The sequence below is a fragment of the Gigantopelta aegis genome, unplaced genomic scaffold (genome assembly GCF_016097555.1).
Source record: "Gigantopelta aegis isolate Gae_Host unplaced genomic scaffold, Gae_host_genome ctg5427_pilon_pilon, whole genome shotgun sequence".
Classification (NCBI taxonomy): domain Eukaryota; kingdom Metazoa; phylum Mollusca; class Gastropoda; order Neomphalida; family Peltospiridae; genus Gigantopelta; species Gigantopelta aegis.
In genome coordinates this window covers 14,275-38,727 of record NW_024534407.1, presented here as the reverse complement: position 1 = coordinate 38,727, position 24,453 = coordinate 14,275, and the positions used below count along the sequence as shown (strand labels likewise).

The 24,453-nt window shown below is 33.7% G+C and overlaps 1 protein-coding gene across 1 annotated transcript; it reads left to right on the top strand.

The window, feature by feature from the left end:
- The first annotated feature begins 5,850 nt into the window (after window positions 1–5,850).
- Window positions 5,851–24,388, top strand: LOC121366365 (deleted in malignant brain tumors 1 protein-like). Its single transcript, XM_041490843.1, is given in 28 exon segments — window positions 5,851–5,875; window positions 7,015–7,211; window positions 8,505–8,619; window positions 9,634–9,798; window positions 9,850–9,978; window positions 9,981–10,032; window positions 10,228–10,364; window positions 10,416–10,583; window positions 10,800–10,964; window positions 11,018–11,185; window positions 11,590–11,862; window positions 12,261–12,435; window positions 12,509–12,639; window positions 12,862–13,038; window positions 14,040–14,204; window positions 14,258–14,446; window positions 14,940–15,077; window positions 15,128–15,295; window positions 15,518–15,694; window positions 16,104–16,240; window positions 16,698–16,837; window positions 17,477–17,613; window positions 18,526–18,714; window positions 20,687–20,851; window positions 21,465–21,725; window positions 22,832–22,993; window positions 23,431–23,534; window positions 24,317–24,388. Coding segments are annotated over 28 exon segments (4,281 nt in total).
- The last annotated feature ends 65 nt before the right edge of the window (window positions 24,389–24,453 follow it).

The following is a 24,453-nucleotide window of genomic DNA, read 5'->3' as shown; positions in this document are numbered from 1 at the left end:
TTACCGGGTGAGGTCATCCCTAGTATAGGCTTCCATTGTAATTCAAAAATGTTTTTTGCAATTAAAATTTTTAAATTCTCCATCCTGGAAAACTAATAACAATCTATTCCACACCATATTCAATGTTAGTTTAACATACCTTCAAAAATTGTCAAAAGCCAAAGGCTGAGTAAATTTCATGTTCACACAATTAAACTTTGCCTATGGGTTTATGGTTTTTTCTAAAATTCTTTTTAAAAAAAGTGAAATTAATCAATGGAATTTAATAAACATTTTAACTGGTGGACAGAGAGGATAATACCAAAGGCAGGACCGATGGAAATCACCGTGCGCAGGCTAAAGCTCCAGCAATTTCCACCTGGACCCTGCAAATTCTTAAAAAATCCAAATTATAATTAGAGATTATATTTTATTTTTGCATTTATATATCCGTCAATTACACAACCGCCAAAAAATAATCATATCACACCTCCCTTTGGCCCTTCCATTTGACCAAGGTCCCGTCCCATTTCTACATCTTCCCTTAGTACCAAGGAAAGGTTGATAGACCTTTCCTAATAACAAATCCCTCCAATTCAGGACAAATAAAGGAACTTAGAACCATCCCGGAATAACCATTTTCCCTTTGTTGGGACCCTCTTCAATTTCCTACAACTGGTGGCCAATTGGGAAATTGCCAGAATTCGGCGTCCCAATAAAGCTTAGAAAACATTTTATTCAGGAAAACATGGGTCCATTAAAGTCCCCAATAATTGGCAAACCTTGGAAATTTGTAAAGAGTCAACAACAATGTGGACCTCTTGGGCAAATTCGGGCCTTCTCTTTTGAAAGGCTTTGTCCTTTTCCTTTGAATAATGGAGATTCCTTTGCTTGGAAACCGGAGGAAAATGGAATGATATGTCCCTTTAAGAAATTTATTTTTTAGTTCATATCTTCTTACAGGTAATACCAGACTAATCATTTTTTTGAACATTAAAAGAGGTTTCCCCCTTAATCCTACGGGCGGAACCCCTTCCGGAAATGGTGCCCTTAGGATCAAAATTCATAAGTCCCTCTGCGGGACAGTGCTTAAGAATAGCCACCATTGTTAAACCCTGGTTAACTGCATTAAGACCTTCTTTTTTGGTTTGTTTAACTGCCAGTCCCCCTTTGGAACACTTGTTTCCTAACATTAAAAATATTTTGAAATCCCTAAAAATGTGCATGAATGCTTGGTTGGGTGGGAAAAAATCTAGAAACAGACTATAAATTGGCTGGGTAAGGACTAAGACCTCCTCAAATTTTGACAGTGACCCTACGGTTAAATAAAGGCCATTCTTTAAAGTTGAATGGTGGATGTGCAAGGGTGATTAAGTTTTGACCAAGCAAAACCAATTTTTAATTTCCATACAAAAACTTTTAGCAAATTAAAAACAAAAAAACAAAACCAATTAAACTTATTATTAAAAGAAATGATAAAATTAAAAGGGTTTTTAGGATTGTTAATGTACAATGGGCTTCACTCTAACATTTTTATAATGCATTGCCCACAATATGGTGCCCTTAAAAATTATGCCCAAAGCCCAAATAACTTCTGACCTTCATTTAGTGCCACTGTTTGCTTGTTGAAATTGTTTAATAAGAATCAAATTGAGTAGACAAAAGTTGATTTAAACTAAAAAAAGTTTATGATTGATTAACGCAATGATTAAATGACAAAAAGTAGTACATCTAAAATGTTAATTAGATGGTTAAACCAACTATTCCCAATAAGCTTTATAACAATTTAATAAATTACAGCTTGTTCTCTTACCAGGTATGTGAATCTGCCAATGAGTAAAGCGAAATGACTTAAATGAGGGAAGAGATCTTAAAAACCGCCCGGAGGAAGCTGTTAACAACTTGAACAAGATAACAAAAGCTTAAACCAAAAGCTTTAAAATTTTAAATAATTTTCCTTCCATATTTTTAATAATTTAAGAAGACTTTCCTTTAGAATAGAAGTACATTTTTTATACCAATTGTATTTGGTACATAAACCTTAGCTTTAACCAATGAAGAAAAGTGGAAAATACCCAAAATTCCCTTTAATAATTTATGTTCTTAATTATAGATAAACCAAACAAGATAACCAATTAAAACTTATATCTTACGACATCAATTGTGATTATTTTACCATTAAGGTTGGTTAATTGACTTTGCCTAGGTTCCTTTGACTAAACCTAACATTCCCCTAGGACTCACCTGTAAAACTGAATCCTTGGCCTTTTCTTCTTGTAAACCCCCTGACTATAGTCCCAGCCCGGCCACAACCTTTAGAAGGCTTCATTAATTCCTTTTGAACCACACCAAATGAAATCTTGAGATCCTTATAAAACTCCCAGTTTTCCCCCTTCCACACCTTAACAACTAAAATACCTTAATTAATTAACTTAGATTCTGCAATCATTTTAAAGGCATTTTAAAAATGCCCCTGGTCTCCCAGGTGGTCTTTTTGGAAACCAACACCCTTCAATTTTGCCATTACCCCTCATCATATTAACATATTCTTTTTAAATCCTCCTGTTGCCTTGTAAACATTGTATCCCTCATTTTGTGAATGGGCTAAGGTGTGGGAACCCAATATCCCTTCCCAAAATCTAAAAACAACCCAAGAAGTTAATTCAATTCTAGCCCTACCTTTTTGCCCTTACCTTTTTTCCTTTGAACAAAAACAGGTCAAACAGGGGTTTTAATCAATACAAGGTGGTTGCAATATGTTGGTGGTGGTTGCGATAATTCGTTGTTTTTATAATTTATTTATTGGACGATTAGTTGTTTGGTTAGTGGTTACAACTATTGGTCCCAAGGTTTCATCAATTTTAAGTATTACTTTAGGAAATGGGGGAATGAATTATCAGCACACACAAAAACATATCTCACACACCTTGTATCTGGATTAAACACCTGTTTGACTTGCATTCTTGTGTCAAAGAAAAAAAAGGTCAGACAATAAGGTATGGCTAGAATTGAATTAACTTATTGTGGCTTGTTTTAGACTTTTGAAGTGATATTTTTGTCCACACCTTAGCACATCACACAAATGAAAGCCGGCCCACCTACATGCTATACAGGCAATCAGAGGATTATAAAAAGCATATTGTTATCATGATAGCTAGTGTAAGCACGTGTGAAGTGGTGTCTGTATTGCAAAAAAGATTAATTACATGGAGATCTCACTGTGGCCAGTTTAAATAGCACTTGTTAAATGATTGCAGAATCTAAGGTAATATAGATGAATGTCATTTAGTTGTTAATGTTGGAATGGGAACTGTGAGTGATAATGATCTCAAGATTATGCTGTGGTCAACGCGATCTATGAAGCCGTCCGGAACGAGTTGTGTATTGGTTCTGGCACCACACTCACATAGAAGTGAGTTTACTCAAGAGAGAAATGGCAAAGCTACTTCAGTTTGTTACAGGTGGATCATAGGAAATGTTAGGTTTAGGACAAAGCAACCTAGGTCAAGTCATACCTACCTGTAATGGTAACAATAATCACAATGATGTCAGATAAAGATATAAGCTTTAATGGATTATCTTGTTCTGTTTATCATATATTATTAAGACATAATTATAAGTGCTATCTTGCCTAGTGTTCCACTTTTCTCATATGTATGAAAGCTATATAGTATTATGATACAAATACAATTGTATAAAACATGTACTTTCTATCTAATGAAAAGTCTTCTCAAATTATAAAATATGAGAAAGTATTATTTAAAATTAGCTTTTGTTTATGTCTTTTGTTATCTTGTTCAAGTTGTTAACAGCTTCCTCCAGGCGGTGGTTTTAAGATCTCTCTCCTCATTTAAAGTCATTTCAGCATCTACTCATTGGCAGATTCACTTACCTGGTAAGAGACAGCTGTATTTAGTAATACTTGTACTACTGACAGCTTATTTGTAATAGTATAGTATTCACCATCTATTAAAACATGTTAGGCATGTACTATCTCTTTTGTCATTTAAAATCATTGCAGTTACATATATCTATAACTTTTTTTAGTTTCAATTTTTTACTTTGTCTACGGTCATCATCAATGATTCTTATAACAATTTCAACAAGCATTAACAGTGGCACTAAATGAAGGATCAGAAGTATTGGCTTTGCATAATTTTCTAAGGACATCCATAATTGTGGGACAATGTCAGTATAAAATATGTTTTCTGAGTGAGCCATTGTATCATTTAACATATCTAATACATTTTTATAATTATCCTTCTTATTATAATAATGTTTAATTGTTTTCTGTTTTATTTTGTTTATTAATTTGCTAAAAGTTTGTATGAAATTAAAATTTTAATTCGGTTCTGTTTGGTCAAACACTTAATCACCATCTGCACATCACACATCAACATGTTAAAAGACTGCATTATTTACACAGTAGTCTACTGTCATAAACTTTGAGGAGGTCTTAGCCTCCTTACCCATGCCCAATTATAGTCTGTCTTCTAGATTTTTCCCACCCACCTCGAAGCATTCATGCCCATTTTTAGTGGAGTCAAATATATTTTAATGGTTAGAAAAAACAAGTGTTCCATATGAGACTGCAGTTAAGCAACAAGAAAAGACTAGTCATTAATGCAGTTACCAGTGATACCAATGGTGGCTATTCTTATATGCACTGTCCCTGCAGATGGACATTATAGATTTTGATCCTAAGCACATTCAGGAAGGAGGTACATGCCTTCATGATAAGGTTAGATGCATCTACTTTTTATAAGGTTCAAATAAATGACTTAGTCTGTGTATACCTGTAAGAGATATGATACTAAATAAATAATATCTTAAATGTACATGTTCATTCCATTTTCCTCCGGTTCAAGCAAAGAATCTCCATATATTCAAGGAAAGCAGACAAGCCTTCAAAAGAGAAGATACAGATATATGCTCCCATACGAGTACACACTGTGTTGATGACTCTGTTACAAAAGCTTTCCAGAGTTTGCAATTATTGGTGACTCTAATGGACCATTGTATGCTGCAATAAATGTTCTTGTCTATGCTTTATTGGGACGACGAATTCGTTCTGGCAATTTCACATTGCCACAAGCTTGTGATGAAATTGAAGATGGTCCCAACAAAGGGAAATGTTATTCCGGGACTGTTTCTAATGATTCCTTTCTTTGTCCTGAATTGGAGGATCTCTGTTATTAGGAATGTCTACTCACTTCCTTGGTACTAGAGAAGCATGTAGAAATGAGACAGGACCTTGTCAAATGGAAGGGCCTAATGGTTATGGTGCTGATATAGATTACTTTTTGCAAGTTGTGTATTTTGAAGGTATATATAATGCAAATATACTAAATATAATCTCTAATTATAATTCCAGAATTATGCCAGTTATGCAGTACCAGTACAATTGCTGGAGCTTTAGCATGCGCACAGGATGATTTCCATCGTCCTGCCTTTGGTATTATCCTCATCTGTCCACCAGTAATACATCTATTATAAATTTCATTGATAATTTCACTTTCTTTATAACAGAATTTCAGAACACTCATAAACATATGAGCAACAGTTTAATGTGTTGATACATGAACTTACTCATGCCTTTGGCTTTTCTGACAATCTTTTGATAGGTATGTTATACACTACATTGAATATGGTGTGGAATAGATTTGTCATAGTTTTCATGATGGAGAATTAAAATTTATAAATGCAACAGACATTTTTGAATACAATGGAGAGCCTATACTAGGACTGACCTCACCCAAAGGTAAAGTATATCTTATTAATACCATTATTAGTATTAATGCATTTTATAGTTATTGGAAGTTGCTAGAGAATACTTTGATTGTCCCAATTTGGAATATGTTCCATTAGAAAATGGTGGAGGATCTGATTCTGCTAAGTAATATATATAGATGTAAAAAAATTACTGACTTGGAAACACTTTTTGTGTCATTTTTTTGTGCAGTTCACCATTGGTGTCACAGCTCCTTTCATAATGTCATTAGACACATGAAATAATGGGAGCTGACACCTCCTAATAGAGTAAATACTCACTACTTGTATTTATTTTTTGTAGTTCCACTGTTCTGTTTTATTCTTACAGAGACTATCAAGTACTTTCCCACTGTTCTGTTTTATTCTCTACAGAGTTATAGTTTTATAGTATTTTACATGGGCCTTATTTGAAGATTCTGGATGGTACAAAGTAAACTATACTGTCACTTCACAATATCTGCTCGTCAATTCAATCTCACCTGGGGAAGAGGTATAATTCATAAAATGTGCTATTTAAAACCAATTTTGTGGCAGGTCTTGGATGTGATTTTGTCCTGCAGTCTTGTACTAATCCACAAACCCTATCCATACCTCTGTGATGTTACTGAGGGTTACGGTCAATGTACTCCAGATCTACTGACTAAAGTAAATAGACTAAAACTTAAAGCAGTTTGTTAATAATTCTACAGAGCATTTGTCCTTCTTCTCGGTTCTATGATGGCTGTTTGGTTCCATCTATTGCAGACACTACTGATACTTGTCTATCATTTGTTAACATATCAGGTACTCTATTGTCTAGTAATGTGACTGCTACAAGACCATATGGAAAGTAGTCAAAGTACTGTTATTTCATTGTTACAACTTTCAGGAGCCTCTCTTCTTCAAACTCGGGATACTCGGTCTCGTTGTTTCCGTTACACTACAAATCAATGTGATTATGAGCCCTTTTGTTTAACAGTGACCATTGTAAAAGAACCTCAGTCAGGATTACTAGCTTACTATGTTACTATCAATGGTAAACTATATAAAACCCCATAAAATGTAGCTTTAAGTCTAATTACATTACACAGGTACTGATGTTTGGTGTAGGGAAAATAAACTTATTGAGTATCAAGGATTATTTTTAGAATGTCCACCCATCACTACACTGCTTTTACACTATGACAGACATACCATTATTACTCCAAACCAAATTCCTCCTCCATGTAAGAGAATTGACTTATAGCCTAACTTTAAATATTTTTGTTATCTTTTTGATTTCAGTGTGTCATAACTCTTGTGCCACATGTTCAGCAGTTAATGTCTCAGACAAGTGTCTTACTTGTCATGAAGGTCAATCACTGCAGGGACCTTCTCCATCCTCATGTGTTGGGAGAATAAATTCTACAGGACAGGAACAAGGTCAGGATGAAAGTGATAATGAACTGTATTTGATATTTCTTTTTAAATTGCAGGATGTGGTGAGTTGACCTCCATGATGGCTGTATGTAATGTCTATAAATAGTATCATTCTATTTTTAGTATTAGATTTTATGTAGCTAGGTTAGTTATATCAATTGTTATTCAAAAGGCAATGTAATGCAATTATTCATATACTTGATTGTTTTTGAATTCAAAGTTCTCTCATTTGAGAGAGTCTTTTCAAATTTAAATTGACTTCTTGCAGACATCAGCTAATGTAATCTTCTAAAAAGACATTGTATTATTAAAATATCATTTTATTTGATATGTATTTATATTTTACAATTGTTTTCTTTAGTATGTGAAAATGGCCAAGTGAAGTTAATAGGAGATAGTGATTTCATTCGTGTTGTAGTGGTTTGTGTTGACAATCAACACACAACAGTATGTGCTAATAATTGGGATCCCAGAGATGCAGCTGTTGTTTGTAGACATTTTAGATTGTATGGTAGGTAAAAAATAAAGTGACACAATCTTTTAGAGAAGAAAACTTTTAATTCCACAGGTGGTTTTCCATTTGTAATTAATATTCCAGCCAGTCCATCTTTACTTAGTAATCCTAGGTGTATTGGTAATGAAACAAATTTACTTTCATGCGAGATTAATGATGATAGCAATGTAATGATATTGAAAAGGCAGGAATATATTGCTTTCGTGAGTTAATGATCATATTGTGTGTAATGATCATGTTCTCTAATTTGTATTTAGCATTCCCTGGTTTTTGCACTCATGGTGATATTCATATCACCAATTTCGGCATTGAAATTTGTATTAATGGTGTGTGGGGCTCAATATGTAGTGAAAATTTTAGTGAGATAGAAGCCACTGTTTTCTGTAGACAACTCGGCTTTTCTAATGGTATGTTGTGAGATTACAAAAGAAGTTGTTACATGATAAAGTTGACTTATATAATGGATAATTAATGTCGTATTAACTTTTCCTATTGTAAAAAGACTAACTATTAATATTATCTGTTTAATTACTTGAATTCAATATTATTATTATCCTGTTTTCATCTGTTTATTAGGAATTTCATTGAACTCAACATATAGATATACTTCCCTAAATTATGGTCAATTCAAATGTAATGGAACAGAATCATCACTCTTGGAATGCTCTATTGTTACTATTGGTGACTGTATTCCAGCTGCTGTACGATGCTACGACTGTAAGAGTTTTACCATATACCAACCAACATCAATTGACATTAAATGTTGGTTGGGTTTTCATTATATTATTTATTTTTTAATAGTCCCTTGTAACCATGGTGATGTTCGTCTTGTTGATGGGAGAAACCAATCTCATGGACGTGTGGAAGTCTGTGTATTAGATGTTGGGGTACAGTTTGTGATGACAGCTGGGATGACAAAGATGCTCGAGTGGTTTGTCGTCAATTGGGCTATCCTTGTAAGTATTTGGTATCAATATATTTCAATGTAATTATAACATTCTTTTAGTTGGACGGAGTGTTGGTAACAATATTAAATCAGGCAGTCTATTTCAGCCTATTTACTTGGATGATGTTAACTGTAATGGTACAGAGACCAGTCTCTTAAACTGTTCTCATAATGGTATTGGTCAACATAACTGTGGTCATTTTGAAGATGCTGGAGTGGTCTGTTTAGGTACATTAACATAACATGTGTATTTCACTCATAAACAATTTTACCATTGAGTAATTTATAAACCCATTTGAATTTTATACTAATGTCTCAAGGAGTTAAGGTATATATTTTTCAGCCACAAGACAATCTAGGTCTATTAATCTATGATATGTTATAATAAAAGTAACTGTATTGTTATTATTAGTAATAATTGTTGACAGATGTAATTCCTTGTAACCATGGTGATTTACGTCTTGTTGATGGAAGAAACCAATCTCATGGACGCGTGGAGTCTGTGTATTAGATATTTGGGGTACAGTTTGTGATGACAGCTGGGATGACAGAGATGCTCGAGTAGTATGTCGTCAACTGGGTTATCACTGTAAGCATATTGGTACCAGTGTATTTCAATGTAATTATAACACTCTTTTAGATGGATGGAGTGATAACAGTGTTAAATCAGGAAATCAATCTCAACCTATTTACTTGGATGATGTTAAGTGTATTGGTACAGAGACCAGTCTCTTACACTGTTCACATAGTGGTATTGGTCAACATAACTGTAATCATTCAGATGATGCTGGAGTGCTCTGTTCAGGTATATGCATTGATCAAATTAATCTACATATTTTTTGTACTTGGAGTCCAGTTCAATAATACTTTTATTATAATGTAATTTTAGTTATGATTAAAAGTAGTTTTTCATCCTCAAGTTACTTGTCTTGTAAATAATATGTGGAATAATGATTTTATACTACTTTCTATATTGTACTTGAATGTTTCTATGAGGATTAGTTAATGAAATCACTTGTTTCAGATATTGAACCTCCTTGTAACCATGGTGATGTTCGTCTTGTTGATGGGAGAAACCAATCTCATGGACGTGTGGAAGTCTGTGTATTAGATATTTGGGGTACAGTTTGTGATGACAGCTGGGATGACAGAGATGCTCAAGTAGTATGTCGTCAACTGGGTTATCACTGTAAGTATATTGGTACCAGTGTATTTCAATGTAATTATAACATTCTTATAGATGGATGGAGTGATAATGATGTTAAATCAGGCTTTCAATCTCAACCTATTTACTTGGATGATGTTAACTGTATTGGTACAGAGACCAGTCTCTTAAACTGTTCACATAATGGTATTGGTCAACATAACTGTTTCATTCAGAAGATGCTGGAGTTGTTTGTTCAGGTACATTAACAATATATATATATATATTCCACTCGTAAGCATTTTTACGATTGAGTAATTTATAAACCAATTTTAAAAGAGTGAAAGTCTATAGTTTTCAGTGATAAGACAATAATTTAGATCTGTTAATTTATGACATATCATAATAAAAGCAACTGTATTGTTATTATTTCTAATTATTTTTAACAGATGTAATTCCTTGTAACTATGGTGATGTACGTCTTGTTGATGGATTAAACCAGTTTCATGGTCGTGTGGAAGTCTGTGCGTTAGATCTTTGGGGTACAGTTTGTGATGACAGCTGGGATAACAGAGATGCTCAAGTGGTTTGTCGTCAATTAGGCTATCTTTGTAAGTATTTAATGCCTTTGTATTTCAATGACAATTATAACATTCTTTTAGATGGATGGAGTATTGGTAGTAGTGTTAAATCTGGCAGTCAATCTCAGCTTATTCACTTGGATGATGTTAACTGTATTGGTACAGAGACCAGTCTCCTAAATTGTTCACATAATGGTATTGGTCAACATAACTGTGGTCATTTAGAAGATGTTGGAGTGGTCTGTTCAGGTATGTGAATGAATCAAATTAATCTACATATTTTATGACTTTCAGTCCAGTTTAATAATACTTTTATTATAGTGTATTTTAGCAATGATTAATAATGTAGTTTTCATCCTCAAGTTACTTGTCTGTAATAATATGTGGAATAATGATTTTATACTATTTTCTATATTGTACTTAAACGTTTCCATGAGGATTACTTAATAAATTCACTTGTTTCAGATATTGAACCTTCTTGTAACTATGGTGATGTACGTCTTGTGGATGGAAGAAACCAATCTCATGGACGTGTGGAAGTCTGTGCATTTGATGTTTGGGGTACAGTTTGTGATGATAACTGGGATGACAAAGATGCTCGAGTAGTATGTCGTCAACTGGGCTATACTTGTAAGCACATTGGTAATATAATAATCATTGTAATCTCTTGTCTTGTCTTGTAGCTGGAATTAGTATTGGTAACAATGTTAAATCAGGCAATAGTTCTCAGCCTATTTACTTGGATGATGTTAACTGTATTGGTACAGAGACCAGTCTCTTATACTGTTCTCATAATGGTTTTGGTCAACATAACTGTGATCATTATGAAGATGCTGGAGTGGTCTGTTCAGGTACATTAACGTAATATATGTATTTAATTTATAAACAGTTTACTATTGAGTAATTTATGAACTTGTTATGGAATTGTACATAAATGTTTCAAGGAGTTAAGGTCTATAGTTTTCAGTCACAAGACAATCTAGGTCTATTAATCTATGATATCTCATAATAAAAGCAACTGTATTGTTATTATTTGTAATATTTTAATACTGTTCACATAATAAAATTGGTCATTATGACAGTGTTCATTCAGAAGATGCTGAAGTTATCTGTACATGTTATGTGTCTGTACAACATCGATATTGGACATCTTATCATAAAATTTGACTTTAATGCATGATCAAGTAGTAGTGCAAATTCTTTATGATTTGCAAATTAATTTTTAATGTTATTACTATCAGTATGATCTTCACAGATACCACCACTCTCACACCATCTCCCTCCCATCTCCCCACACCATCTCCTTCACCATCTCCCCACACCACACTCTCCTCACCATCTCCCACACCATCTCCTACACCAACTTGTAACTATGGTGATGTACGTCTTGTGGATGGAAGAAACCAATCTCAAGGACGTGTGGAAATCTGTGTATTTGGTATTTGGGGTACAGTTTGTGATGATAGTTGGGATGACAGAGATGCTCGAGTAGTATGTCGTCAACTGGGCCATATTTGTAAGGACATTGGTAATATCATAATCATGTAATCTTGTCTTGTCTTGTAGATGGATTAGTGTTGGTAACAATGTTAAATCAGGCAATCAATCTCAACCTATTTACTTGGATAGTGTTAACTGTATTGGTACAGAGACCAATCTCTTAAACTGTTCTCATAATGGTATTGGTCGTCATGACTGTAGTCATTCAGAAGATGCTGGAGTGGTCTGTTCAGGTACATTAACATAATATATGTATTTTATTCATAAACAGTTTTGTAATTGATAGACCTATTATGAAATTGTACATAATGTTTCAAGGAGTTAAGGTCTATAGTTTTCAGTCACAAGACAATCTAGATCTATTAATTTATGATATGTCATAACAAAAGCAACTGTATTGATATTATTTATAATTATTTTTAACAGATGAAATTACTTGTAACTATGGTGATGTACGTCTTGTTGATGGATTAAACCAGTTTCATGGTCGTGTGGAAGTCTGTGCATTAGATATTTGGGGTACAGTTTGTGATGACAGCTGGGATGACAGAGATGCTCAAGTGGTTTGTCGTCAATTGGGCTATCCTTGTAAGTATTTGGTGTGAATGTATTTCAATATAGTTATAACATTCTTTAGATGGATGGAATATTGGTAATAGTGTTAAATCAGGCAGTTTTTATCAACCTATTCACTTGGATGATGTTAACTGTAATGGTACAGAGACCAGTCTCTTAAATTGTTCACATAATGGTATTGGTCAACATAACTGCCGTCATTCAGAAGATGTTGGAGTGGTCTGTTCAGGTATGTGTATGGATCAAATCAATCTACATATTCTATGACTTTCAGTACAGTTTAATAATACTTTTATTATAATATATTTTAGCAATGATTAATAATGTAGTTTTTCATCCTCAAGTTATATATCTACTTGTCATCTAAATAATATGTGGGAATAATGATTTTACACTACTTTCTATACTGTACTTTAAATTTTCCAAAGCATTGTAAATTTACTTATTTTAGATATTGAACCTTCTTGTAACTATGGTGATGTACGTCTTGTGGATGGAAGAAACCAATCTCAAGGACGTGTGGAAATCTGTGTATTTGGTATTTGGGGTACAGTTTGTGATGATAGTTGGGATGACAGAGATGCTCGAGTAGTATGTCGTCAACTGGGCCATATTTGTAAGGACATTGGTAATATAATAATCATTGTAATCTTGTCTTGTCTTATAGCTGGAAGTATCGATAACAGGGTTAAATCAGGAAATCAATCTCAGCCTATTTACTTGGATGATGTTAACTGTATTGGTACAGAGACCAGTCTCTTACACTGTTCTCATAATGGTATTGGTCAACATAACTGTGATCATTTGAAGATGCTGGAGTGATCTGTTCAGGTACATTAACATAATATGTATATTTTATTTATAAACAGTTTTACTATTGAGTAATTTATGAACTTGTTATGAAATTGTATATTAATATCTGAGGAAGTTAAGGTCTATAGTTTTCAGTCACAAGACAATCTAGATCTATTAACATATGATATGTCATAATAAAAGCAACTGTATTGATATTATTTATAATTATTTTTAACAGATGTAAGTACTTGTAACTATGGTGATGTACGTCTTGTTGATGGAATAAACCAGTTTTATGGACGCGTAGAAGTCTGTGTATTAGATCTTTGGGGTACAGTTTGTGATGACAGCTGGGATAACAGAGATGCTCAAGTGGTTTGTCGTCAATTAGGCTATCTTTGTAAGTATTTAATGCCTTTGTATTTTCAATGAAAATTATAACATTCTTTTAGATGGATGGAATATTGGTAGTAGTGTTAAATCTGGCAGTTTTTATCAGCCTATTTACTTGGATGATGTTAACTGTATTGGTACAGAGACCAGTCTCTTAAACTGTTCACATAATGGTATTGGTCAACATAACTGTGGTCATTTAGATGATGTTGGAGTGGTCTGTTCAGGTATGTGTATGATCAAATCAATCTACGTATTTTATGACTTTAGTCCAGTTTAATAATACTTTTATTATAGTGTATTTTAGTTATGATTAATAATGTAGTTTTCATCCTCAAGTTACATATCTGTAATAATATGTGGAATAATGATTTTATACTATTTTCTATATTGTACTTAAACGTTTCCATGAGGATTACTTAATAAATTCAATTGTTTCAGATGTTGAACCTTCTTGTAACTATGGTGATGTACGTCTTGTGGATGGAAGAAACCAATCTCATGGACGTGTGGAAGTCTGTGCATTTGATATTTGGGGTACAGTTTGTGATGATAACTGGGATGACAAAGATGCTCGAGTAGTATGTAGTCAATTGGGCTATACTTGTAAGCACATTGGTAATATAATAATCATTGTAATCTCTTGTCTTGTCTTGTAGCTGGAATTAGTATTGGTAACAATGTTAAATCAGGCAATAGTTCTCAGCCTATTTACTTGGATGATGTTAACTGTATTGGTACAGAGACCAGTCTCTTAAACTGTTCTCATAATGGTTTTGGTCAACATAACTGTGATCATTATGAAGATGCTGGAGTGGTCTGTTCAGGTACATTAACGTAATATATGTATTTAATTTATAAACAGTTTTACTATTGAGTAATTTATGAACTTGTTATGGAATTGTACATAAATGTTTCAAGGAGTTAAGGTCTATAGTTTTCAGTCACTAGACAATCTAGGTCTATTAATCTATGATATCTCATAATAAAAGCAACTGTATTGTTATTATTTGTAATATTTTTAATACTGTTCACATAATAAAATTGGTCATTATGACAGTGTTCATTCAGAAGATGCTGAAGTTATCTGTACATGTTATGTGTCTGTACAACATCGATATTGGACATCTTATCATAAAATTTGACTTTAATGCATGATCAAGTAGTAGTGCAAATTCTTTATGATTTGCAAATTAATTTTTAATGTTATTACTATCAGTATGATCTTCACAGATACCACCACTCTCACACCATCTCCCTCACCATCTCCCTCACCATCTCCCACACCATCTCCCTCACCATCTCCCACACCATCTCCTACACCAACTTGTAACTATGGTGATGTACGTCTTGTGGATGGAAGAAACCAATCTCAAGGACGTGTGGAAATCTGTGTATTTGGTATTTGGGGTACAGTTTGTGATGATAGCTGGGATGACAGAGATGCTCGAGTAGTATGTCGTCAACTGGGCCATATTTGTAAGGACATTGTAATATAATAATCATTGTAATCTTGTCTTGTCTTGTAGCTGGAATTAGTGTTGGTAACAATGTTAAATCAGGCAATCAATCTCAGCCTATTTACTTGGATAGTGTTAACTGTATTGGTACAGAGACCAGTCTCTTACACTGTTCTCATAATGGTATTGGTCGTCATGACTGTAGTCATTCAGAAGATGCTGGAGTGGTCTGTTCAGGTATGTGTATGGATCAAATCAATCAACGTATTTTATGACTTTCAGTACAGTTTAATAATACTTTTATTATAATATATTTTAGCAATGATTAATGATGTAGTTTTTCATCCTCAAGTTATTTATCTACTTGTCATCTAAATAATATGTGGGAATAATGATTTTACACTACTTTCTATACTGTACTTTAAACTTTCCAAAGCATTGTAAATTTACTTATTTTAGATATTGAACCTTCTTGTAACTATGGTGATGTACGTCTTGTGGATGGAAGAAACCAATCTCATGGACGTGTGGAAATCTGTGTATTTGGTATTTGGGGTACAGTTTGTGATGATAGCTGGGATGACAGAGATGCTCGAGTAGTATGTCGTCAACTGGGCCATATTTGTAAGGACATTGGTAATATAATAATCATTGTAATCTTGTCTTGTCTTGTAGCTGGAATTAGTGTTGGTAACAATGTTAAATCAGGCAATCAATCTCAGCCTATTTACTTGGATAGTGTTAACTGTATTGGTACAGAGACCAGTCTCTTACACTGTTCTCATAATGGTATTGGTCGTCATGACTGTAGTCATTCAGAAGATGCTGGAGTGGTCTGTTCAGGTACATTAACATAATATATGTATTTTATTCATAAGCAGTTTTACTATTGAGTAATTTATGAACTATTTATGAAATTGTATATTAATGTTTGAGGAAGTTAAGGTCTATAGTTTTCAGTCACAAGACAATCTAGATCTATTAACTTATGATATGTCATAATAAAAGCAACTGTATTGATATTATTTATAATTATTTTTAACAGATGTAAGTACTTGTAACTATGGTGATGTACGTCTTGTTGATGGAATAAACCAGTTTTATGGACGCGTAGAAGTCTGTGTATTAGATCTTTGGGGTACAGTTTGTGATGACAGCTGGGATAACAGAGATGCTCAAGTGGTTTGTCGTCAATTAGGCTATCTTTGTAAGTATTTAATGATTTTGTATTTCAATGAAAATTATAACATTCTTTTAGATGGATGGAATATTGGTAGTAGTGTTAAATCTGGCAGTTTTTATCAGCCTATTCACTTGGATGATGTTAACTGTAATGGTACAGAGACCAGTCTCTTAAACTGTTCACATAATGGTATTGGTCAACATAACTGTGGTCATTTTAATGATGTTGGAGTGGTCTGTTCAGGTATGTGTATGGATCAAATCAATCTACGTATTTTATGACTTTAGTCCAGTTTAATAATACTTTTATTATAGTGTATTTTAGTAATGATTAATAATGTAGTTTTCATCCTCAAGTTACTTGTCTGTGAATAATATGTGGAATAATGATTTTATACTATTTTCTATATTGTACTTAACACGTTTAACGATTACTTAATAAATTCACTTGTTTCAGATGTTGAACCTTCTTGTAACTATGGTGATGTACGTCTTGTGGATGGAAGAAACCAATCTCATGGACGTGTGGAAGTCTGTGCATTTGATGTTTGGGGTACAGTTTGTGATGATAACTGGGATGACAAAGATGCTCGAGTAGTATGTAGTCAACTGGGCTATACTTGTAAGCACATTGGTAATATAATAATCATTGTAATCTCTTGTCTTGTCTTGTAGCTGGAATTAGTATTGGTAACAATGTTAAATCAGGCAATAGTTTCTCAGCCTATTTACTTGGATGATGTTAACTGTATTGGTACAGAGACCAGTCTCTTAAACTGTTCTCATAATGGTTTTGGTCAACATAACTGTGGTCATTATGAAGATGCTGGAGTGGTCTGTTCAGGTACATTAACATAATATATGTATTTAATTTATAAACAGTTTTACTATTGAGTAATTTATGAACTTGTTATGGAATTGTACATAAATGTTTCAAGGAGTTAAGGTCTATAGTTTTCAGTCACAAGACAATCTAGGTCTATTAATCTATGATATCTCATAATAAAAGCAACTGAATTGTTGTTATTTGTAATAATTTTAAGACTGTTCACATAATAAAATTGGTCATTATGACAGTGTTCATTCAGAAGATGCTGAAGTTATCTGTACATGTTATGTGTCTGTACAACATCGATATTGGACATCTTATCATAAAATTTGACTTTAACGCATGATCAAGTAGTAGTGCAAATTTTTTATGATTTGCAAATTAATTTTTAATGTTATTACTATCAGTATGATCTTCACAGATACCACCACTCTCACACCATCTCCCTCACCATCTCCCACACCATCTTCTACACCATCTCCTCCCATCACCACACCTCCCACACCATCTCCTACACCAACTCCTTCACAATGTTTCAATACTGGTCAGGTGGTATTACAACGTTACAGCACTGCTTATTTCTTTAATACAAGTGTCTATATTACTGGCCAAGTGTCTATTTGTTTTTGATGGACAATATATACCAATTGTAACAGACCATTTGAATATTCTCTATTTCCACAGGTGTGTGCTGTCTATACTAAAAATCCTAAAGTGGTAAGAACAATCACTTTATAAATAGAAAATATATGTCTTTTGTATTTAGTACTCTTGCCTGGACTAATATTGGGCAACTTCTCTGACTACCAACCATTTGTCTATTCTGGGAGAGCTATTGCAATTTTGACCTGTCCTCTTGCTTATAATTTCTCTGATTGTTGGTACTATTTAGAAGAGGAGGATGGTTGTGGTCCCTATGGAGGTCACGCTGCTATAACATGCCATATTCGTAAGAGGATAACATTTTTATAGATTCCTAATGCTCTACTATTATTTCTAGCTCCCCCACCAAAATGTTATGAAGGAAGTTTGAATATTGGTAATCACACTACTTTTAGTTTTCCAAATGGTTTAGCTGGAGAAAGAGGTCGTCTTGAAGTTTGCTATGAGGGAGAATTTGTAGACATTTGTAGTGAGACTTCTGTTTAATTTTGATGCAGATAATGCCATATCTACACTATGTCGAAACAGAGGCTACTCTTGTAAGTTGGAATAAAAGATCATGCTGACTTTATTATTATACAGTTGGTTATATTACTGAATATGATCCCGACTACTCAACTAGCGACAGTGGACTTTATATTACTGATATTGAATGTCCATCTCAACCATATAATAACTTACATGGATGTAATATTACTGAAGGTACTTGTACTAAGAATCCTCTTAGTATTTTATGCATACGAGGTCTGTTTAACTTAATTTCTTATAAGTAAAAATGATTGTCTTCAATTAGTATGTCGTGATGGAAGTGTACGTATACTCCATGATAATGCAACTGTGGAGTATTTAAAATCTGAGGGTAATGTAACTATTACAGGAGTTGTTGAAGTGTGTGTGCTTGGTACATGGGCCTCAGTGTGTGACCGGTACCATATTGATCCAACTGCAGCTGATATTGTTTGTAAGGAACTAGGATATCTTGGTGAGTTTTAACAGTATTACCTTTGTCAATAATAAATTTATTATTTATAGGTGGATATAGTCTTCCAGCTAATGTTAGCATTTATGGTTCTAGTGATAGTTCTCTAGTGATATCCAACATCAGATGTTCCTGTAATTTCTATCGTTGCTCCATCAATGATTGCAGTTATGACTTGATATCTCTAATGATTCTGACTGCACAAATCATAATAGAGATGCCCTTGTCTCCTGTTACAACAGTATGTTCTTGGGCTTTTAATAAGAAATCTCTTTTTTTTAAATTTTTTCATCATGCAGCTGATAGAAGTTGTTATGGTAACAGCCACAGATTAAACAAACCAGGACGAGGACTGTTATCTAATGGAATTCCTTATGCAATTGGTCCTGTTCAACTTTGCATCAATTCTACCTATGCCACAGTTTGTAACAAAGGATTAAATGCATATTCAGCTACTCAGCTATGTCACAGTATAATTAATCCAACATCTCTTGGGTCTCCTGGTTTATTTGGCATTGACAAAAACAACTTAGTATATCCACTAACACCCAATGCTCTAAGTGATATACAATGTCCAAATGAGTTCTTTAACAGTTCTGCTTGTAGCTTCACATTCTCTTCTAACAATGGTTGCTCTGACTTTGGAGGAGATGCTGTAATATCCTGCATTACACGTGAGTAGTGTCTATGATGACAAGTTAATATGTGATTTAATCTTTTCTATAGCACCAACTCCACGACGGTGTACTTATGGAAATGTCCAGATATTTGATGGTGCTATCATTTTTTTTAAATAATAGTAATAGATTATTGTTGGTATTCCTCAAATATACTACTAATGATACATACATACCAGTTTGCAAGGAGTCACTAACAGTTGACATAGCTCAACGCATGTGTAGGCAATTCAACTACGATGATGGTAAAATAATGAATTATTCATAATGTTAATTTATAATTGTTGTCTGCTATCTATTATAGGTGTATTACTGTACTCATATCTGAATGACATTGATTTTGATAAACCACAAGAAAGTCGTGGTATAGCTACAATCATTTGTCCCAGATTTAATCAGACCCTCTATAATTGTACCTTTGGCTTATCCAATGATAAATGTATTAGTGATGGTTCTCATGCTGTCATATCTTGTATTAACTGTAGGTATTGTAAAATAAACTATGATTATTTTTAAAGTTCTTGTATAGACTATTATGTCACTCCCACACCCAGTCCTTCCCCAACTCCAACTCCAGCTTGTTCAGTTGATGACTTGATTGTTTTAAACAATCAATCAATTTTTATATCTCAGGAAAATTACTATATCACTGGTCAACTATCAGTATGTTATGAAGGCAACTATTTACCTGTTTGTAACAATACTCTGAGAGAGAGGAAGCTAAGCTTTCTTGTTCTTTAATTGGAGCTACTGCTGGTATGCGACCTATAACATAAAATGTCTAATGTTCATATAAATGTTTTGCACCAGTTCCTGGACTAATATTGGGAAGTTATTCTGACTACCAACCACCTTTCTATTTTGGACAAGTTTTCTCCCATATCAGTTGTCCAACAGACCCTTATACATTCAGTGATTGTCAATTTGGTATTGAAGACTATTATGGTTGCAGAGACTATGGAGGTGATGCCGTACTGACCTGCTACATCAGTAAGGAGAATTTCTAGTGTAAAACAATTGTTAAACGTAAATTCTTATTATTAGGTATACCACAATGTTCTGAAGGAAACCTGACCATTGGTAACAGTACTGGTTCCTACTTCAATTTTAGTTCTGGATTTAGTGGAGAGACTGGTCGTCTTGAAGTTTGTTACAATGGGAAATATGTGGACATTTGTAATGATGTTCAAGTTGATTTTAATTGGAATAATGTAGTAGCATCCTTTTGTCGTTCCAGAGGTTTCACCTGTAAGAAAAATTTTGATTAAATATTAATATTTGTTTTTATCTTTATACAGATGGCAATCTCATTTCAAGTTATCAAGACTATGGGTCCAGTGATAGTGGATTGTATGTTAGCAGTATTAATTGCTCATCAGAGCCATCTGGTAATTTGAAAGAATGCAATTTTATTGCTAACGAGACATGTTCTGGTAAACCTCTCATTGTTCAGTGCGTTCAAGGTAAAGGTGAATGGCTCTGATTTATTAGGAATCATTCCTTTTGATTATTATAGTATGTCGTGATGGAAGTGTACGTATACTCTATGATAATGCAACAGTGGAGTATGTAGAATATGAGAGTAATGTAACTATTACAGGAGTTGTTGAAGTGTGTGTGTTTGGTACATGGGCCTCAGTGTGTGACCGGTACCATATTTGATCCAACTGCAGCTGATATTATTTGTAAAGAACTAGGATATCTTGGTGAGTTTAAAGGCATCACCTGTATCTGGAAATAGCCTGAATTAGAGAGATAATAGCTGAAAGAGGACATAACTGACTTTATTTTGTCAGGACTATAAAAATGAAGCATGTTTGTTTGTTCTTATCATTCGTTTGTAGGTGGACAAGTTTATCCAACTACACCTGGTAGCTATGAATATAGTCAAGCATATTTAATAATATCTAATATCAATTGTTCCTGTGATTCTCCTCCTTGCTCTATCAATGACTGTAGTTATGATATAGCTAATGATGGATATTGTAGATCACATGCTGGAGATGTTATTGTCAGGTGTCATAACAGTATGTCTACATCAATTTTTTCAACTCTTATAATTGCCTCTAATTTTAGGTCATAGGAAATGTAATGGTAGCCATCTCAGAATGTACAGACCAGGAGTTGGAAGAATATCTGTTGGAACTGGATTTTCAATTGGTCCTGTACAGGCTTGTATCAACTCTACTTATGCTACAGTGTGCAAGAATGAACTTGATTTCATGTCTGCTACTCAGATATGTCGTAAAGCCATTGCTCCTTACTCTTATGGTGCTCCAGGTTTATTTGGTAATGATATCAACAACTTTGTATTTCCACTAACACCAGCTGGTCTGGGTAATATTTCTTGTCCAAGAGAGTCATTTGACAATGTTTCCTGCAATTTTATCTTCTCTGATCGTAAAGGTTGTTCAGCATTAGGTGGTGATGCTGTAATTTCTTGCACAACTATTGAGTACTATTAAAACTTTAAACTATAATAGTTTTGTTTAGATCCACCAGAGTGTCAGCATGGTGATCTTAAAATAGCAAGTCTATCATATCTCAGATTGAATGATGAATCTTTTACTATCATCGGACAACCTGAAGTTTGTATTGGCGATGAACTAATTCCACTTTGCAATGCCTCACTGACATATGAAACAGCTCAACGTTTTTGTCGATATTACGGCTTAATAAGTATGTTATATATTAACAGATAGCTCTTCAATTTTCTTATTACAACAGGCATACCTTTATATTCCTTTTTGGTTGATATTTTTGACTTTAGTAATCCTAAAGTCACTCGTGGTATCACTAGCATCTCTTGTCTGGGATCTGATCGAAACTTTTAAAAGTTGCAACTTCACCCTAACTGATGACAGTTGTACAAACCATGGTTCTTTTGCTGTTGTATCTTGTATTCCTTGTAAGTAAATGATAGTAATTTAGAAGTGTTTATCTCTTTTAATAGTACCTACCACTCCACCACCTACTGAGATATGCGAAAGATGGCCAAATAAGACTTAAAAACAATTTCACTGCAAACTTTACACAAGATAATATTCTTCTAATTTATACTCTTGGTCTCTTTGAAGTGTGCATCAACAAAACTTTCACAAGTTTCTGTTACAATTTGAACACATCCACTCACTTTGGTCGTCTCACAGGAGTTGGCTTGCCATGAATTAGGCTATACCAGTATGTGTGATATCATACAGCAGAACTTAGACGTCTTCTTTTCATTATAGATGCTACTATTCTTAGCTATAGTGCAACAAATGTAACTACACCTATTATTAACTCTGTTTATTGTCCAAGAAATGCTCAGCACTGGTTAAATTGTACATTTAACACAACTACTACTCGACCTTGCATTGATCATAAAAATGATATCAATTTGATTTGCTTTAAAAGTAATAGAATGCATTGCTTGGTTAAACTAATGATTGATGATTACTTAGCACTGAGAAACTGTACACATGGTGATGTTCGACTTGTCAATGGTAGTTCATCTCTAGAAGGGAGAGTTGAAGTTTGTATCAATGGTGTTTGGGGTACTATTTGTGGTTCATTTTGGGATGACAATGATGCAAGGGTTGTTTGCAGACAACTTGGGTTATCAGGTATATAAATTCATACACTTTGTACAATTATGATGCAATGAAGTTTCTGAAAGCTTTCATACTTTTAGTCTGTATATATGGGAAGTTAATCCAACATTACTATTGTAGGTGGTGATGGACAATGCTGTGGAAGCTATGGTTGGTTTTGTAGAGGACTTGGATACTCTCCATATGGTAACATTATATAAGATCTGACAGAGTTATTATTAATATTTAATTATTTAGGTGCTATACCTACTGGTAGACACTATCTTTCTTTCTTTTCTAATACACCAGTACTAACTAATCTTGGTTGTCATGGTAATGAGAGCAGTCTAGTTGAATGTATTGCTAATAACAGGAGCATACGAGTTAATTGTAGATCAACTAATGTTGCTGGTCTTATTTGTCATTCAAGTTAGTAAAAGTATTAGTAACTGTTATTATATTATATGCAGAGAATGTTACATCTAATTGTCGTCATGGTGATATTCGTTTGGTTGGAGGCAAGGACAGTAGAGAAGGCATAGTAGAGATCTGTATCAATAACCTATGGGGTAGAGTGTGTACTAGTGGATGGGATACCAGAGCAGCTAATGTTACTTGTCGTCATGCAGGCTTTTTATCACAAGGTAACATGCTATATATGTGTATAGTCATTTTGTCATAACTTTTTTCTTAAAGATGTTATACGTAAGACAGTCTATAATACAAGTCTCTCTGTACACTCAGCCAGATTTGATTGTCATGGAAGCGAATCATCACTACTTGATTGTGAAATTCAAATAGTTATTGTTCTCGATATTGGACTGGATATGTTACTTGCAGAGTTAGTTTTTAAATATTGTTATCAATAATTATTTCATTTTGATTAACTCTAGCTCCTTGTAATGAACCAGACACCAATTTGATAGGTTCCAATGGACTACCTCTTAATAATCCATCTATTTCTACTAATCCTACTCTAGTAGGTGGTATTGTTGAGTTTTGTATTAAAGGAATGAGAAATGTCATATGTGATAATTCCTGGAGTTATTTTGATGCAATGGTTGGTTGTAGAGGACTTGGATACTCTCCATATGGTAACATTATATAAGATCTGACAGAGTTATTATTAATATTTAATATTTAGGTGCTATACCTACTGGTAGACACTATCTTTCTTTCTTTTCTAATACACCAGTACTAACTAATCTTGGTTGTCATGGTAATGAGAGCAGTCTAGTTGAATGTATTGCTAATAACAGGAGCATACGAGTTAATTGTAGATCAACTAATGTTGCTGGTCTTATTTGTCATTCAAGTTAGTAAAAGTATTAGTAACTGTTATTATATTATATGCAGAGAATGTTACATCTAATTGTCGTCATGGTGATATTCGTTTGGTTGGAGGCAAGGACAGTAGAGAAGGCATAGTAGAGATCTGTATCAATAACCTATGGGGTAGAGTGTGTACTAGTGGATGGAATACCAGAGTAGCT